The sequence below is a fragment of the Gallinula chloropus genome (genome assembly GCF_964237585.1).
Source record: "Gallinula chloropus genome assembly, chromosome: 2".
Taxonomy (NCBI): domain Eukaryota; kingdom Metazoa; phylum Chordata; class Aves; order Gruiformes; family Rallidae; genus Gallinula; species Gallinula chloropus.
The window spans coordinates 95,830,603-95,848,644 of record NC_140086.1 but is presented as its reverse complement, the minus strand read 5'-3'; the positions used below and the strand labels follow the sequence as shown (position 1 = coordinate 95,848,644).

Below are 18,042 nucleotides of genomic sequence, written 5' to 3'. Positions count from 1 at the left end.
CTGGGGTTTGGTTTTGCTGATTCTTGGTGCTGAGTGTCAAGACTTCCCGATGCGTCAGGTGAGCGCCGCGGTGCCAGGCGGTTAAACACCTTTCTTCAGTTTTTCAGCCTCTTGGCATCGGCAGCTGCTGTCAGTCCGTGGCTGCCACGGGCTGAGCACCAGGAACCCTTGTCGTCAGCACCAGGATCCTTATGCTACAGCTGTAGAAGGTACTCTGTATACAGAGAGCTGTCTTGATTGAAACCAGAGTGAGCGAGCAGCTCAGGCGTGGGTGCTAACGCATCCTGCTTCAGAGTTTGAATGTTTTACAGAAAAAAAACAACCCTCACACTCCTTTTTCTCTCCAGTATTAATGAAAAATGTTTAAGGTTTCTCGTAAGATAGGTAAAAAAAGAAAATATAATGTTGCCTGGCTTCCTGTGTAATGATCTTCTCTTTTGTTCCCTACCATGTAGTTGCTACCTATCTTTCAAGTTTGTGACAACTGGTACTCGAGATGTCAAGAAAGTTTTGATGAATGGAATCTACAAACTGTATTTAACTAACTAGCATGTTCATTTGGAAAATTCCCAGTGACATATTGAAGGGGAAAACAGCCCATGTGTTGTTTTAGTGTTGAGAAAGAAATACAAAGAGGTGCACTGACTGCTTTACCTGCAGCTGGCTCCCCTGTGAGAATAAATCACTTCCAAGGGCTTTTTTTTTTTTTTGCCTTTTTTCTTTTTTCTTCTTTTTTTTTTTTTCCCTTGAAGAGGAAAAGTCCACAAGTGCAAAAGGTGAAACAGGAATGTTGGTGCTTGCTGTTAGACCTCCACATCGACCTCTATCAGAGTGGTTCTCAAACTTGTTCTTACGCTTAGGTTGGAATTCTCTGGAGGATATCGGTCCTTCCTGTGCCTGCTTATGTAAAACAAAATCCCAAACGACACAACCTGAAAAACACCCCAAACCACCAAAGTGGAGCACTGTACCTTTTTTTTTCCCTCTTTTGTTTTGTTTTGCTTGTTTGTTCTGTGTCTTTTGCTGCCTCCTCTCCTTACCTGCCTTGGTTGCTCAGTTTGCCCATGCCATTTGCTTAGCTTGGCTCTCCACCCATCTTCAGCTGTGCCTGGTTGGAGCTTTTTTATCCTCCCATTCCATCCGCTCAGCTCGCTCCACACTTGCTGCCTTCCACTCGGCTTCAACCTGACCTGCTCTCCTGATGCTGTGTAGTTCAGCATAGGGAGTATTGTCCCCCTTGCAGATGCTGTGGGTGAAGGGCGGCTGGAGGGCTCAGTCTTTACTCTTAATTGACATCTCCTCCTTTTTCCCTGGGTGTGCAGCGCGATCTTCGTCCTTTGGCACAGTCACTTGCCCTGCTCCCCCTTCCCGGCCCGAAGCACCTCGTGGCAGCGGGTCCTTGGTTCGGCTCTGCCTCCTGGTGAAGGTGGCTCTGTTACTCCTGACAGCACCCGCTCCTCCTCCTCAAGGTGGCTTTTGGCAACTTCAGGAATGACAGTCCTGTTAGCCACATCTCCCGACTCCACACAGCCCCGAGCACCCATCGACCTCCAGGAAGCACTCGGCAGTCCCCAGTTCTCTGTGGAGCAGTTTGAGAACCACTGGCTTGATACAGTGGTCGCTGTTAAAATCCAGAGCTAGCTTCTGCAGTCAGGCAGCGTTTCGGTGGTGCTGGCTGTCTCACCATGCGTAGGGAACGGCACCAACCTCCAACAACTCCACTCAGGGCTTTGCTGTGTGCAGCTGAGGTTTCGGTGACGATCGTGGCAAGCGGGTGATGTGTACGTGGCTTTGTGGCGCTGTGAGGCGATGCTGGGGTCTAACTGCTTAAAACGTTCGCAGGGACACGGAGCTGAGGCAGCGGCGGCAGCTGTACGAGGCTGGGCTCCACTCTTCGGCGCGCTACGGCAGCCACGACAGCAGCAGCACGGGGATGGATGGAAAGAAAAAGCCTCGAAAGTGGTTGCAGTTAGAAACGTCGGAGAGGAGGTGTCAGATCTGCCAGCACCTGTGCTATCTCTCCATGGTGAGTAGCACCCCCGGCTCTGCTGGGGCACTGCCCTCCCTGGCCCACTTGAACCGACTAGAAGCATTTGCGAGACAGCCCCGGAGGGCAGCATCCCCTCACGCGCACAGGGGCAGGGCTGGTGGTGTGGGAACACTCGCTGCCTTAGGCAGCGGTGACAGAAGACAACCGCTGGTGTCAGCTCGCTTCCCTCCCCCTGTGCAGAGAGGATGAACTGGCTGCAGGGCTGCTCCCAGGTGCCCACCAGGGTGGCTGCGCTGCTCTAGGAGGGGTAACACAGATACCTGCAGGTTGCCAGCAGTAGTAACTCATGGCAGAACAGCTCTTGGGTGAGCTAGCAACTCAGATGTACGCCCGAAGTCTAGGGCACACAGCTACGGTCCTGTCTGCTCCCCAAGTTTCGCTGCAGGCCCAGTCGCGGGGTAGATACACCCTGCCAGTCAAGCCAAGGTGCTGCTTGCCAACTCCTACTGCACAAACAGAAGCCCTGCCCGTAAGCTTTCTCCCTTCTTAGAGGCAATCGCCTACTGGCTCTTTTTACCTGTACGCAGAACGCCTGGACACAGGGCAGTTTGATTAGGAATACCCAAAGCCCCTCCCACAGCCTCCCGTACCGCTGAATCCCAAGCTCAGACACTTGAGTCAGTGTCACATGGAGCATGTGTGCCTGCGGTCAGTCCTGCTGCTTTTGGCTGTTGGAGCTTACAAACCTTAATGTTTCTGATGGGGCTGCGCTGCAGCGGTGGGTAAATGGTGAGCTGTGGCCATTTCCCTCCGTGGGACAGAACACGCAGGGTTCATGCGTGTCCTTAGACCACTGTGCAGCTGCAACGTGGTTAAGAAGGACTAGTTTGAAGTAACATTAAATTGAGGTTGTATTAAAGAAAAAAGCCCCAGTGGACCAACCTGAATCTCTTAATTCTGGTCCCTTGGCTCTGGAGGAAGGGTCACCGAGGGAAGGACTTTCTTTTCTGTCTTTGTCACTTCTTAGCAGTTCTAAGGGACAAGAAGTCAACTTGGCTGTTAGGTTTGGAGCTGAATGTGCTTGGCAGGCAGCCAGCTGAGCACATGTGGGCTCTGCTGAAGGAGGCGGTAGCTGGGGAGTCCTGTGGCCAAGCCACTGATGTCATCCTGACTCAAATCAGCATTTCAAGTAATGTCAAACAGCCGCTTTCAGGACCTCTTTAGGCGACGTGTTAGGCATCGCTAAAGCTTTGAGCGCACGTCGCTGTTTGGGTTTGGCCTTCGTTACTAGCGGTGGGTTTTCTAAAAATTACACTGTGCCTGTTTGCCAGCATTAGTGCTGAAAGAGAGGGATGGATAGGTGGTGCTTCTGCAGTCTGAATGGTTTCACAGTGCGGAACGCTGGTTGTTTAATGCTGCCTCCCACTAACTTCTAGCAAAATACAGGTTTTACTGATTCACGGGCTAAGGTAACGCAGCCACAGTTGGGAGCTCACTGCACTTCCTTCTCCTCCCCCTCCCTGCATTTCCATACAGGTTGTACAGGAGAATGAGAATGTCGTCTTCTGCTTGGAGTGTGCCCTGCGGCACGTGGAGAAACAGAAGTCGTGTCGGGGACTGAAGATGATGTACCGTTACGATGAGGTCTGTATGGGCGGGGGGATTTAGCTCTGCTGTTTTACCATGAGCTCAGGAAGTTGTGCTTTGCTGCGTGGGGTGCTTTTTTGGGGGGTGGGGGTGGGGATTGGGGAAGAAGGTGCTTTATTATTAGCTAAGTAAAAGAAATAGCAGGGAGGAGGATTACAAAGCTGAACCTGATGCACAAACTGCCTGAGTGTGGGTTACGGGGCAGAGACGGGGGGGGTCAGTGCCATGGGGCGCAGCAGAACACGAGGCTCTGCTGTGACTGGCTCAGTGTGACAGGTCTGTGCTTTAGGAAAGCCGCTCCCTGTTGGGAACTGAACATTCTGCAGTCCAGCCTCTGAGCCACTTTTAGGGCACACTTGTACGCAAGAGGTTGGTCCAGCAATGGCTTTGAGCCAGTCAACCATCACAGGAGCCACGGTGGTGACTTCTTAGGCCCGTGCCTGGGCTTTGGTGTGTATGGTCACCTGCTGAGGCAGCTCCATGGCTGCACAGCGTGTGCCGGGGTGGGAGGGGATCAAGATGTTTGCCAGCTGGGGAGAGTGAAGCGGTGGGAGGAAGTACAAAACGAGCTGCTTGTGCTCAGTGCTGGCACAAGTAGGTTTTCGAGCCAGGCTTCTCTGCAGGTCCTGATGCAAGTGCAGAGAGGTGCTGGGACTGGGGGGGAACCAAAAGGTTAATGTGAGTCCGGGGAGGCCTTGTGCCTTCATTCTTTTTTAACTGTGGGCTCTGTCCTGGGGTCAAGTACTGTGGATGGACCCCAGCAGACCCTGAGAAGCACAGACAGCAGTGAAGCTGCCCTCTCAAGGCCTTAAACAGCAAAGAGCTTCAGGCCCTTACTGGGCAAAGTGAATAGATTCCTCCTTGTGATTGTTCGGCCCCGTGTCGGCACAGGTCTGTTGTTAAAGCTATGGCAGCATTCCATTTCTGACCCCAAGGAAGTAACCTCACTGGGACCCCCACCTGCTTTGTCCTTGCTTCCCCCCGCCTGTTAGGTGCTGTCTGGAGAAGGAGCCGATGCTAAATCCCGTTCTGTTTTGCTCCGCTTCCCCAACAGGAACAAATAATCAGTCTGGTCAATCAGATCTGTGGGAAAGTATCTGGTAAAAACGGCAGCATTGAGAACTGTATCAGCAAGCCTACACCAAAAAGAGGACCTCGTAAGAGAGCGACAGTCGACGTGCCATCATCTAGGCTTTCATCCTCCAGTTCATCCAAAAGTGCTTCAAGTTAATCCTGAAGATGCCAACACTCTCATTTTGTCAATTTATATATATTTTTTGTAATTATTATACCATAGTTTGGAGTACTTGCTGTAGAATACAAGCTGTCTTTGCACTAGCTCTAAAGAAGATTTTCTTCTGGTTTTAGAGAACTAATTTTGTTTTAGCATTAAACTGTTGGAACTTTTTTTGTTTTGTTTTTTTTTTTTATTCTTAGACTAGATAGATACAGCAGTCTGGGTTTTTTTAAACTGCCGTACGGTCACTGTTTTAAAAAACGGCGAGGGGGCTGATAAAGTATTAATTTGTACTGTCCCTGGGGCTGAAGAAATACAAAACAAAAGCCTTTTTTGGTAACTGTGAAGAAAAAGAAAAAAAAAAAGGCTTTTAACCCATTTTTGGAATAGGTTATAAAGTTTGATGTGTTTTATAATTTGTTCTCCAGTCATGTGAGCAGATTTTTTCTAGAGGGAAGGGATAGGAGACAAAAACTTGAAAGAAATTGCTTTACTTTGGCTGTCTTTTATTCTGTCACGGCGAGAGGAGTTTTGTAATTTTTTAAATTGGAGAATACACACTTTCTTTGGGAGGTTAACGGCAGCTGAAGATGGACTTTGTTTCCTAACTGTAGGCAAAAGGAGGAGATTTGGAGTATGTTCTCTTTTACCAGCACATCACTATGCATCTGTTTTGAGGGGGAAAAAAAATAAAATTTAAAAATTAAAAAAAAAAAAAATGGAGGGGGAAAAAAAAAAAAGAGACTGCCTGCCTTGAGGAGTCACGTGAGGGAAAACTGTGCCTGATTTCATTAGGAAATCCATTCTGTTATTTTTTGGTGCTGTTGGCTACTTTATCAAAAAAACCCTTCAATAGCATCCTTTAAAAGAAAAAAACAAAAAAGAAGAAAAAAAAAAGAAGAAAAAAAAAAAAAGAAGAAAAAAGTGATTGAAGCCATAAGTGCTTCTTTTGTCATAGACGTGCAATTTTTCTAACATTCCATTTCCATTCCACTGCTCTTTTTCACACCTTCACACACAGTCAAGCATTAATTTGTTTGTTCCGAGTCCGTTTCGTTGTCCGGATCACCTTTAGAGCCACTAGCAGGTCTGCATCTTTCTTTTGAATGTGAAAATGCGTTTGCTTTCCATCTTGTCTAGTTTTATTTTTTTTTTCTCTCCTCTTCATGTTGTAACAAAACACAAAAAAAGAAAAAAAAAAAAAATCACACCTTTTGTACATATGCCTGTAAATTTTTTTAAATACTTGAGCCTTTTCTTGGGGTGGGGGGAGGGGCGGCGAGGAGACAAGATGAAGAAAAGCCTTACGTTTCACTTTCTTCATCGGTTGGATTGGATGCTTACAGGGTTTTTCTTGTAACATTTATAAGTGCTGCTTACATCACTGAACAACAACGAAAAATAATAATGGAGTAGCTGTTGCCCTTTTCTGGTTGTGTGTACAGTATGTGTGGAATAAAAAAGGGAAAATGTTTTCACAAACTGTTTTGTTTCGTAATTGAATTCAGCGATACCGTAGCTACCCATATTGCACTGAGCTTGCCAGTGGTGACTGTCAGGAAAGTCCTATAATACAATTTGTTGGTTGTTGTTGCAGAAGACTGAACTGTTTTGGAATATTTAACAATAACATAAACAGAGTCAAGTGTTTTCAAATGTGGTTGTCTGGTTTTTATGGCCTTGCTGTGTACTTTTCCCTCTTGACAGTAAACTTCTGACTATGGCTTACAGTTTGACATTTAATTTATTAGCGCTGCTCTGCTCTCTTTCCTTGTAAGGAAAGACTTCATGTTGTTTATTGCCAGTTTTTTGTTTACTTTCCAGGTTTGTACTACGAGGTTTAATAAAAAAACAAAACTTTTTTGGACATTTTGTCTGTCTTCTGGAAAGTGAGTGAGTAAAGCTAAAGCTCTCCTCCAAGACCAGTTTCTTTCAACAGCTTTCCTTCCCCAGAGAGGGGCCAGGAAACACTCTGCAAGACAAGGGGAGCCGGAGCGAGTCCTGAAGGAGAGCGGCCGCTCCCCCGCTGGAGAGCGGCAGCAGGAGGCGCCTCCTTCCTCCCTCAGCCTGAGCCTTCCGGGGACAGGGCTGGGGAAGGGATCCGCACCCCAGCTCGTCCTTCTACTTACGCCGTCTCTGATTACATTCCTTCCCTCCGCGCAGGAAGAGCGGGAGCCGGGAGCCTTCTCAAAGCAGAGCAGGTCCCTGCAAACAGAGCGTGAGACTCGACAACAAACAGGTGTTAGACAGGTTCGGACCTGGAGCGCGGAGACAAAACCGGCTGCAGGGAAAGAGCATCACTAGAGGTCCTAAGGGCTACAAAATGTACTCAATGGGTTTATAATTCACTGGGGTTTAGTTCCCCGAGCTTGCAGCGGTGCAGTCAAACAGCTGTTACCATGGAAGAGTGAATTGCACTGGTGCTCTGCATAAACAACCTTTTTTCTTCCCCCCCCCCAACTGCTGAATTAGTCTCCTCTGTTCGCTGTCACAGATGAAATATTTGGGTAATCAAGTAAAAGACAGGGTTGGGATAGAAATACTTTATTTTATCTTGAAAGAGGAGTAAGTTTTTACAGTGCTAAGATACCTGCTCCATAAGGAGCATTGACACTTCTTTAACGCATCTCTCCTCCTCTTCAGTTTGGGGTGGGGTTTTTTTGTTGTTTTGGGGTTTTTATTCTTTTCTTTAACACCTACAATAACTAAGTTGGTCCTGAACAAGAAGTGTGAGAGAGTAGACGCTGCTGCATTGGTAGACAAAGGCAGTAGGCAGACAGTAGGTAGTAAAGAGTAGAAAATAACTTTTCGGTTTGGTTTGGATCCTAAATCTTCGGTTGCAGCAGCTGAGAACATGCAAGGAACAATCTGGGTTCGGTTTTACATGTCCAAGCTAAGTGTTTCCATCGACCATGTAAAGGTTAGTGGTCAACAGAACTTAGATCTCTCCCCTTTACTTCTCTTATACATAGTATATACAACAGCTCCACCGCTCCCTGAGCCCAGGACTACTGTTAAAGTGTGTGTGCTTTAGGCATTTCTTTGTTTTTCCCCCCCGTGTGTTTTAAAAACCAACCTCCCTCCCCATGACGGGCGATGTTGTAAAAAGGCGATATTATTCCTAAGTAAAAAGGTCTGGCTGTTCTGCTCGGTTAGCAAATGGTTACACAGGCAAGCTCTTCATTCACGGGTTCACTCATTCAGAAGTCATTCTTAAAGGATATGGGTTTACGATTCAAATAGTTTGAGAGTCACTTTCATCGCTAAGATCCGAAGCGGCCTTTCTTTCAGTGCCGGCGGCGAGAGCGGTGTCCACCTGAACTTCCTCCTCATCGGACTGAACGACGGGCGACTCGCCCTCGCTGGCCTCTTGGCTGGCGGAGTCGGTGCAGGTGGACGACAGCGACGACAGTTTCTGGCGCAGCTCGGACTGGCTGGGAACCTGCAGGCTTATCTCGTTCACGTAGGTGCTGGAGTCGGGCCCTTGGAGGTGGGAGAAGAACAAGAACAACAATCAAGCTGTGGCTCAGGAAGCGACGCGAGGAGTCCGCGCAGTAGCGCAGCCCGAGGCTGGGTCACGAGCTGCACTCAGGCCCTTTCGCGAAACACCATCGGAAACCCCTCCCAGCCACAACGCACTGCCTGGCTTCTCTGAAGCTGATCCCAAATACTCCAGCCCCCTCAAGCTGGTTCTGAGCCCTTTCTGACCACATGCAAGCCCCTGGCTCCTATTGCTAAGGCTGGGGATGACGTACGGGAAGGTCGCAGCACTGCTAAGGGCTGACTCTGTTAAGAGACACGGCTGATGTCATCTGCCTGTTGGCCAAGACCCCTCAGTCCTCTGAACTTTGCATCAAACTCCATTCAGGCTTCAGCACATGCTGAGAATCATCACCAAGGGGAAAACCCTCCTGACAAGCTCCATCCAACACCACGACACAAACATGGGTAAATTAAAAAAAAAGGTAACTGGGAGATAAGCAATACCAGTCATCTCCAGTTGGGACTAGAAGTTCAGATGCAAAAGCAGAACAGATTCTTGCCCACAGCGTGAGAGAATTCCTGTCACAGTGAAGTTTTATCATAGCTCAAGTGCACAGGGATGGGATTTCAAGGCTATGCTTCCTCCATATCCCACGCAAAAAGACATTCAGCAAGGGCACTGTCGTGTTGGCTTACAGGTTGAGAGCAGATTTCAAAACTATCTTAGAGCCTCTGCTCTGGTCATTTCCTGGCAGTAGGTAAGTAAGGAAGACAAAAAAATAGGGAAACATCTAAACACTTTTCATGTGATTTGCCCTCCCCACTGTACCTAACAAGAGTTTCTGCAGCACTGAGTAACCGTACTGAAAATGCTCTTAAAAATCCTATGGGATTTACTTGTAAAAAAGGTTTCAAGAGGGTCAGAGGGAAATGAGCTGATCACTACTCCCCATCACCTCTGCCACAGCTGTTCGCGGGTTCATGCTGCATCCCTCTGTGATCTCTTACCAAGTATCTGAGTTTAAGTGCAACAAGAAAGCCATCAGGGCAGCAGCTGGAGGAATCAGAAAGCTGCTTGTACTGACACTGCTTCTGCTGACTCTGCTGACTCCAGCAGCAATCTTAAATTCTGGACCTAAACTTGCACAGCAAGTAGTCACAGAATCACAGATGGGTTTGGGTTGGAAGGGACCTGAGAGTCCATCCAGCTCCACCCCCTGCCGTGGGCAGGGACACCCTCCACTAGACCAGGCTGCCCAAAGCCCCATCCAGCCTGGCCTTGGACACTGCCAGGGAGGGGTCAGCCACGGCCTCTCTGGGCAGCCTGTGCCAGGGACTCACCACCCTCATGTAGTCCCGTATGTGACACCATCTTAGCTTCTGTGGGACCCAGGAACTCCAGGGGGAACCGTGCCCTCAGCAGGTCTCCAGTTTCAGCACAAACTGGCAAACATCTGGCATGACATTCACAACCTTCCAAGTGCATCAGTTCAGGACATCTAGCAGGCCTACTGCGTTGCTTCCACCAGTAGCACATGAATTCATGCTTAACACGAGTGTCACCAGGAAGATGTTTTTAAGGAACGACACCTGTCTATGTTGTGCACACCAGCACGCATTAGATCACATCACACAAGACACACAGAGGAGGTTTCTGGAGTGGCAGAGGAGAGTGAGTTTCTCAGTTCAACTTACTGTCATGCAGTGTTTGAAAACCAGTGACCATAAGCTGGCAATGTTTCCAGCAAGACAAAGTTGAAAACACTTCAATGTCTCGAGCTCATTTTCATTTGTACCTGTTACTACAACAACTTACCTGTACTCTGTGGTGTTCAGTAAAATCATGAGACAAATCTTGCCCTGACCAACCCAGTTCCCCACTGATGTCAAAAGGCAGAGTTACCTAAAAGTCATCTCGTTTTTCTGAGAAGAGGCTACCCTGTGCTCAGCTTGGTATTAGGGAGTGGGGTCCTTAAAGCAAGCACAGCAACCCCTTCTGATCCAGAGGGAAATGAATCCCCTGGAACCACAACACCGCTACAGTGTTGTGACTGCAGAGGAATAAATCCTGCTGCAAGCTGACCCAACCTCAGCACTGGGGTTACAGTGCAGGGACACCACAGCACCGGTAGGCGGTACGGGTGAAATACACACCTACACTACCTATACCTACACACTGCAACGCTTACACTGCAGCACACAGTAACTGACACTTCTTTTCCAAGTTTACTCTGGGAAAAGCCAACCCCAGCCACCAGTGGCTGCGCTCCCTGAGATAATCCAGTTACCCTGTTTGTGGGTAAGACGCAAAGCGGCTTGGCCAACACCTGCCAGAGACCCGTCAGGGGAAAGCTGTCCTACACGCTGCAGTTACTCACATGCTCAAAACCGACCAGCTCCCGTAACGCAGGAGGGGGGTGCCTACCCAAATCCAGCCACCTGAATCTAGTTTTTGCAGTCAAAGCCAAAACCCTTTAGTAGTTGAGGGTGCCTTGACTACTTACCCTGAGCTTTTCAAATTCCCTGCAGGTAATTATCACCTTTACACATGGGGAGGAAGAAAACCACCCCAGTATATTATTAACATTTTTCTTTATATAGCCCAAAATATAGGACAGGATTTAAAGTATACTGTTTCTTCACTGTAAGTACTCCTATTAAACATATTTCAACCTGCATTCTCAAAAGAAATAAAAAGTATATTTAAAGGAGTTTTATCATCTCCCCCAAGAAAACTAATTTTGGCTCTTTTGGGAAAAGGCATTTTAGTGGGAAAGTTTTAAATTAAGAAAGCATGCTTCCCTGGGGAACAAAGTGTTTGGTATTGCCAACTCCCTGTGTTAAGCAGATCCCTCACCACGCTGCAACTTGCCAGAACGTAAATCTGGTTTTGTTCATAGGAACGTGTGTACAGATTTGGATTAAGATTAAATTAATCCAATCTAACTAATATTAGTAGCAGTAAGAAGGCTACACAAAAGTGCTGCAGTATCAGAATCAGTATGCAGAAGCTTCCAGAACATTGTTAGCTTACTCTGAGTATCTCTTCCTAATGATTTTACATTACACAACTGGTAAAAATTTACTTCAAAATGTCAAAAGTTTTAAGAAAGCAGTCTTAATAAAAACTAATTACCACAAGCTTTCTGTTGGTGTTTGTTGAGATGCCCTCTATTAACTTTATCTTGAGAAAACCACGCCGTAAAAGCAGAAAGATCTCACCTATCCATACTGCAACAAACACAACACGAAGCTGTGGCAACCAGATGAAAAAAGAGACAGTCCAGGCAGCTTTGCAGCAAGCTTCCTTGTTCTGCCACTTAAATGTTTGGAAAACCACTGATGAGAAACAGTCAATCTACATGAAGCGTGACGTGTTCTGAGATACCACCTCTCTAAGCACGCTGCCATTACTGATACCATACCCAGCATGGGAGAAAGCATATTATTGTCTTCGCCTCCTGAGTTTAAAAAGACGTCAAGTGCTTCTTGGTCAGACATGTCCATTAGGTCCATCTGCTCCAGCATGTCCACGTTCACCTCCATGGAAGACATACTCCCAATCGGTTCTGTAGTAAAAACAGTGCAGTGAGCAAACAGAGTCAGCCACATCACCCCGTTGCCTATAAGGGCTTCAACAGCCGCTGCAACTGTGCGCATCAGTCATCCTTAAACTAGACACGGCAGGAGCGCGCCGCTGTTAGCTAACTGCTCAGCAGCAACCTCAGCCCAAACCCAAGAGTACTCTGTGCAATCCTTGCTGTGAAACTCATGTCCATTAGGGCTTTGCAAGGCAAAACATTTCTGGCAGCCACATTCACAGCAGGAGCACTGTCAGAAATAGGCCGGCATGGGTGGGGCAAGGCAGAACCTTTCCATTCTGTAACACTCCTTTCCGACCCTCTCTAGCAGAAATCTTTTAAGAGAAACCCAAGTGCATTCAAACATACAATCCCTAAGAGCTGAAACACAAAGGGATGTGAAAATGCAGAAATCAGGATTAATGTTAACAGAAAGCAGCCATTCTTCCTCATCCAATCAATCAGTCTAATAAATGTCAGTAGTACCTAACACCCAGTATGGCCAGTATCTTTTCTCAGCATGGGGATTTCACATTATTAATGTGAAAATGACAACAATTCCCAAGGGAATTAAATACTTGGATAAGCATCTTCTTCCTTGAACAATAAACCACAGAAACAGAAGTTACAAGTTTGGGGTACTCAGATTTAAATCCAGCTGCTGCATATGTTACGCTAAACAATGCACAGTTTAATGGTTTATCTACATTTAATAGTTACACTATTAAAAGCCTTCATGTGCAAACTGAGATGAAATCCTATCATTTGGTGGTTGTTTTTTCCCACAAATATACTACAGATGCAGGATCAAATCTTTCTTAGAAACCGTTTCCTTTGATATACATGGGTTCTATGTTATAAAGTTCAGAAAGTCAGGTATCCTAACCTGCTACCCCACTTGCAGTGCTAACCAGCAAGGGACAATGCCCACTTGAGCATCCTCTCTCTCTCTCTCTCTCTCTCTCTCTCCAAAGTAGGAGACCCAAATTCAATTCCTTCCTAGACCAAAGGAATTTAAAACTTCCACTTTGCAGAAGGCTGTCCTAGCAGCCCATCTAGAGCATCTTGCAGACGAGCATTTATAGCACTCGTGCAGAGAAACGGAAACTTTGGATTACATTCCCTGCTCCAACATCACAAACGACAGCAGAACTGGTCTTGGAGCAGGGACAGAATCTCCACATTCTTTCCTGCCACGTGTGATGCAATCCCACACTTGCTTCCTTTCTGGTCCTGTGGTCCCTGCATTTTGGCCCAACAGATGGATACCTCCCACGCAGAGTGCCTGTGGTCTATGGCACAGCTAGTCAGGAGATGCCAGACTCGAGTCGTCTCGTAACAAGGAGAGAGTTTAATCTGATCTCCTGTGCCCCCATCACATGCTCTGTACGTCACATGGACAATGGAGGCAGCTACCACCTGGGGACCATTTTGAAATACAACACTGAGCTTTCCTCTGCACTTCTGGAAGTTTTTTTCTGAGGCCAGGTGACAAGCCCAGGCTGTGGAACTCCAGGGACAGAAACAGCCACATTCATCCCTGTCTTTATAGCTACGATGTGCCCTGCAGCTGCAGAGAGAAGGGCTGTTCCAGACGCACCCCAATGCGTTCCTCAGACAACGACCAGAGCATCTGACTGATTTTCTAAGTTGTCTATTTCTCCTGGAACCCAAAGTTAGTTTAAAGAACTTATCTGAAGTTTCAGTTCCACCAAGGAAGAATTTAGACACTGCAACGCGTCAGCTGTAAGCAGCAAAACCATTGCTGGCTCTGACCTGCCTCCCTCCAGGTTGTGAGCTTGTGGCTTACACAGAAGGTATTTTAAAACTTGCCTCGCCTCTCTGCTATCTGCAGGTATCCTGTAGAAAGGTACTGCTCCATGTCCTGCTGGAAGGCTTCCTCGAAGAACTTCTGACGTTCCTTCAGCTTCATCTGCTGGGTGTGCTCCATATCCAGGACCTTCTGTGCATGTTCAGCATCTAGCTCAGCTGAGTGTAAAACAAACACACACATAAAACACTGCACGTATATCCCCCCCACTCTCAGTATTTAACAGCTACTGAACCAGTTCAATGCCCACAGGCTGTTACTGTGGGCTGAGAACACGGGCTGTTGTAAAGGCTTCTGTGCTTTGCAACTCTATTTTCAAAGCCAGAGGATAAGGATACTACACCAGGCAGCACGACCTTCACACTCAAGTGGTTTCGTAACTATTCATCCAGAGGCAAGGGGCAGATTCCTTGAGCTGTATCAATGGCAGCACCTGGAAGCGCTGTCCATCCGCAACAGGGAGTTCAGAAATCTGCCCAAAAAGAAGCTATCAGGGAATGATGCTTCTGCTGTTGCACAGATCACAGGGGAAATACTTCCAGTTTGAACAGGGCAGCACATCTCCACCACAGTGCAAGTGGAAAGGTATACATGTATACATATAAACACACACACATACATGTGTGTGCACACACATGCATGTGAGATGCTGTTACTGTCAGCCTCCAGATGGCCTGGAACGCCCCTGTGAGGCATTACCCTATGTGTAAGTGCAGGTACGCATCCACAGACGTTGTGAACGCAGCCTGAGCAGACAGGAGGTGGGCAAACCATGCAGTCTTCAAAGACAGCACCACATGGACACTGATGTCAATATACAGGGTCTTCTCTGCACACAGCAGCAAAGAATGTGCCAGAAGACGATGATGCAACTGACACCAAAAAAAGCAGAGCCAGTGGCCATGAGTTACGAATATGGCACCGAGCAGAAACGGCCAGTTTGCACAGCTTGTACAGACACACAGAGACAACTACACGTGCTTAGGCACGTCTAGGCTGGGTCATTGGAACTTCCCTCCTCCCGCAGTGGAAGAAGTTCAGGCTGAATATCATTAGAAGAGCTCCTTCTCCCCCTGTTTTACTCTGTGGGAGTCACCAGCTGGCCAGAGGATGAAAAAAGAATCGAATCGCGCCATTTAGTGAAGAATAACATCTTCTGGAATAACGAGATGAGGTAGCTATTGAAGTACTAACTCCAGGCAGACCACTATTACAATACAGTTTAGAAAAAAATGCTTTTTTAGGAGGAATATATAAGCCAGAACCCTTCCTCTTTGAGTTCTCTGTTCATTTTTCTAAAGAAAATAATAATAATGAGTGTTCTGCATACAATTAAAAAGAAAAAAAAGAATTTGCTAGCTGGGCTGTTGATGGAAAGGACGGGGGCAGTGAGAAGGGCTACTGCTCCGGGCTCTTCTGCCCATTAGGGGAAGCTCCAACAGATTTTGCTGGGTAAAAAAAGGTCCAAGTTTCCACACAGCAGCCAGACAAAGCTGGAGTATGGCACCCACATGGATGAATGCTGAAAGAGCGTAAGGGTTTGTAGGAGAAGCGTCATATCGGTCTTCCAGGGAAAACATTCTGTTAGTGATATTTTGCAATAAGGAATTCATTAAAGGCGTTTACCATTATGGATATGATTATCCAAATGCCAGAACGTGTTTTATTAAACCCACCAAAAACATCAGAGGGCGGTAATTCACTCTGTCGCCTGCGTCAAGGTCACAGATCATATACAGAAGCAGCTGAGCTGTGTGATAGTTGCCGAAAGGAGCCGTAAAACCGGACTGACACGCCGGATACCCATTAAAACACCAGTAAATAAGCTAAAATCTTTTTTCTCAAAGCAGTTTTTAGAAGCACCACGTCAGCACGTAACAAGGAACATGTTTTCCTTTAACTCAACACACCCTTGTTATCAATTACACAGTGGTGCACGGGGACTCGACGCTCCTTGGAGCAGCGCCTCTACTGCGATCCTGAACGGTGAGCAATTACTAAGGACATTGTGCATGATGCAGAAACGCCATCCAATTGTACTAATAAAAGCCAGCGGCTCTGGCTGACAAGAGGCATTTCCTGTCTTTCTCATAACATATTCTGACAGTTCTGCACTCCACGTTGGTACTTCCAGGTTATTTTTAACCCCAGAACAGAGATGGCATCCAAACCTGATAGACTGACACGGCCTCCTCCCTAGCATGGCACCCTCTGGTTTCTTGTTTTGCCTAAAACGTCCCGTTAACCACAGACATCGTCTGGCCAAAGCGAGCTGCCGACAGCTGCCCGCTGTGCTGATGTGTTCTAGGGAAGCTCAAAAGACACCAGCTGAAGAGCTGCCATAGGCTTGCTCTCCAAAGTCACTCACAGAGAGTTAGCATCAAGAACCTCTGCTGCACGACTTCACGCTCCGCCAGGTGTAATAGAAGTTGCTTGGCTAAGCAAACCCACGCTGCTGCAGGCGGGCTTTCCGCTTCTTGTCGGAAGCGCTAAGGACGGCTGGATGCAGCTAACGGTCTAACCCCAAACAACAGAAAACGGGTGCATTGCTTCTTTTACAAACTGTGTTTTCCATCGTCCAAGTGCAGTTTTACATGTGTATAAAACACTGAATAGAGCCAGCACCAAAGGATTTCTAGGACGGAGAAAAGTATCAGCCATCTACCCTCATATGCTGTTCATACCCACATACAAATACTTAAATCACTGAGACCTGACACACTTAAAATACTACCTCCGTTTTCCTCTCACCATCAAATTGCACCTTTGAATGTGTTACCACACTACTTCTTGACTACACTGCTGTACACAAACAAAAACCCCCCAACAAAACAGACTACCTAGAAAATGATAATGCACAGTGAGACGCAGACTTACAGGAGGTGCCATGTTAACCCAAACACAAGGCAACTTTAGTTCTACGCCAGCTATGACTCTCAAGAGAACTGAACTAAAAGCAGGGAAGATATTTCTTAAAAATTGGAAACTCAAGTGCTGTCGTACAGCCTTCTGCACAGACCCCTGGCCAACCCAGAGCTCACCTCCCTCACAGCCACAGCACAACTTAGAGCCTGCCTCCCCCAGAGCCCAAGCAAAGCAACAGCACTTCCCCATGAAACCTCCGCTTGCTAAACGCCCCCTCATTTTCTCTGACATCGCTGAAGGAAAAGCTTGCACTCCTCCTCACCAGCCACCCACGTTTTGACCCGTTACGGCTGCTACGCGGGCGCTGAAGCACAGCAGTCAGTCCTACCCTGGCAGCAGTCACCCCAGCCTGAAGTGGCCTCTGGGTACATGCACCCCTAACTGAGATGCTCCGCTGCCCTTGCCTCCTCTAGCCAGATGAGGATTTGTCAGGGAAGTTTCAGGGGCCGACTGCTTCTCCAAATACCTTAGCTGGAGAAAAAACACTTGTCACCATTCATTTCTGTCCCCGTGGATCCTGCCTGTATCATCTATACCAAGCTAATTACAGTCATTAAAAAGGCTGCCAGTAAAAGTCAGTGGAGGAAAAAACCCACTTTAATGATAATAAAAACAAATCAGTGCCTGGAATGTAGTCCTTAATGCACTGATTTTCCCTATAGATGTTCCCCTCATCAACCTTTTTTCAGGGGAAGGAGGGGAGGAATCATCATACAGCTGTGCAAATAGGCCCAAAACCTAGAAACCAAGACAAGGACTAGGAGTACAATCTCACGTGATATAATGCCTGTGCTTTCACGTCTTAATTTACCTTTCTGATATCTTTGCACAGCCAGACTCTGTGCTAACCAGACACTGTATTCCTATTACAAGATCAATTTATTAAAGCCAGGACCTCAAGACAGATTACAAATATATTATAAAGTCATTAAGAAACGTTTACAACTATTTTTGGGAAACACCCGCTGCCACCCTGTATCCTAAGTGTTTGAACAAGGCACTAGAAGAATCTCAACTCCAAATCAACAAATTACAGTGGCTTAGAAACTTGTGCCTCAAGTATAAAGGACACCGTTTTCTGTTAACATTTACATGCCTGCTGTAGTAGCTAAGTTTTCAACCCAACCAACAAGCTAAATGACCATTTTATACCTGAATCTCAAACATTTTCCATTTACACACAACAAATAAAACAAATTAGAAGAATGACCACCAAAAATATTAAAAAGAAAAATCAGCAGTTGAAAATACTGGTCATTTATATTGCTAGCACATCCCTTAGACCTAACATGAAAGATGGATTTTTGGTGCTTTCATGCTGTTACACAATCAGTTTACTTTCCTTCAG

General features: G+C 46.9%; 2 protein-coding genes across 2 annotated transcripts in view; one reads left to right on the top strand and one right to left on the bottom strand.

Annotated features, from left to right (window-relative positions):
- Positions 1 to 7,114, top strand: part of JARID2 (jumonji and AT-rich interaction domain containing 2) — a 225,841-nt gene extending 218,727 nt beyond the window's left edge. The window contains exons 16-18 of the mRNA XM_084279710.1: positions 1,843 to 2,026; positions 3,527 to 3,634; positions 4,692 to 7,114. Of these exons, the coding sequence (XP_084135836.1) occupies positions 1,843 to 2,026; positions 3,527 to 3,634; positions 4,692 to 4,868 (469 nt within the window). The 3' untranslated portion in view covers positions 4,869 to 7,114. The remainder of the gene's footprint in view (positions 1 to 1,842; positions 2,027 to 3,526; positions 3,635 to 4,691) is intronic.
- A 374-nt stretch (positions 7,115 to 7,488) lies between these two features.
- The window catches only part of DTNBP1 (dystrobrevin binding protein 1), a 75,779-nt gene continuing 65,225 nt past the window's right edge, over positions 7,489 to 18,042 (bottom strand). Inside the window, exons 8-10 of the mRNA XM_084280069.1 lie at positions 13,772 to 13,927; positions 11,783 to 11,926; positions 7,489 to 8,357 (exon numbers count right to left, since the gene is read on the bottom strand). Coding sequence (XP_084136195.1) covers positions 8,110 to 8,357; positions 11,783 to 11,926; positions 13,772 to 13,927 — 548 coding nt within the window. The 3' untranslated portion in view covers positions 7,489 to 8,109. The remainder of the gene's footprint in view (positions 8,358 to 11,782; positions 11,927 to 13,771; positions 13,928 to 18,042) is intronic.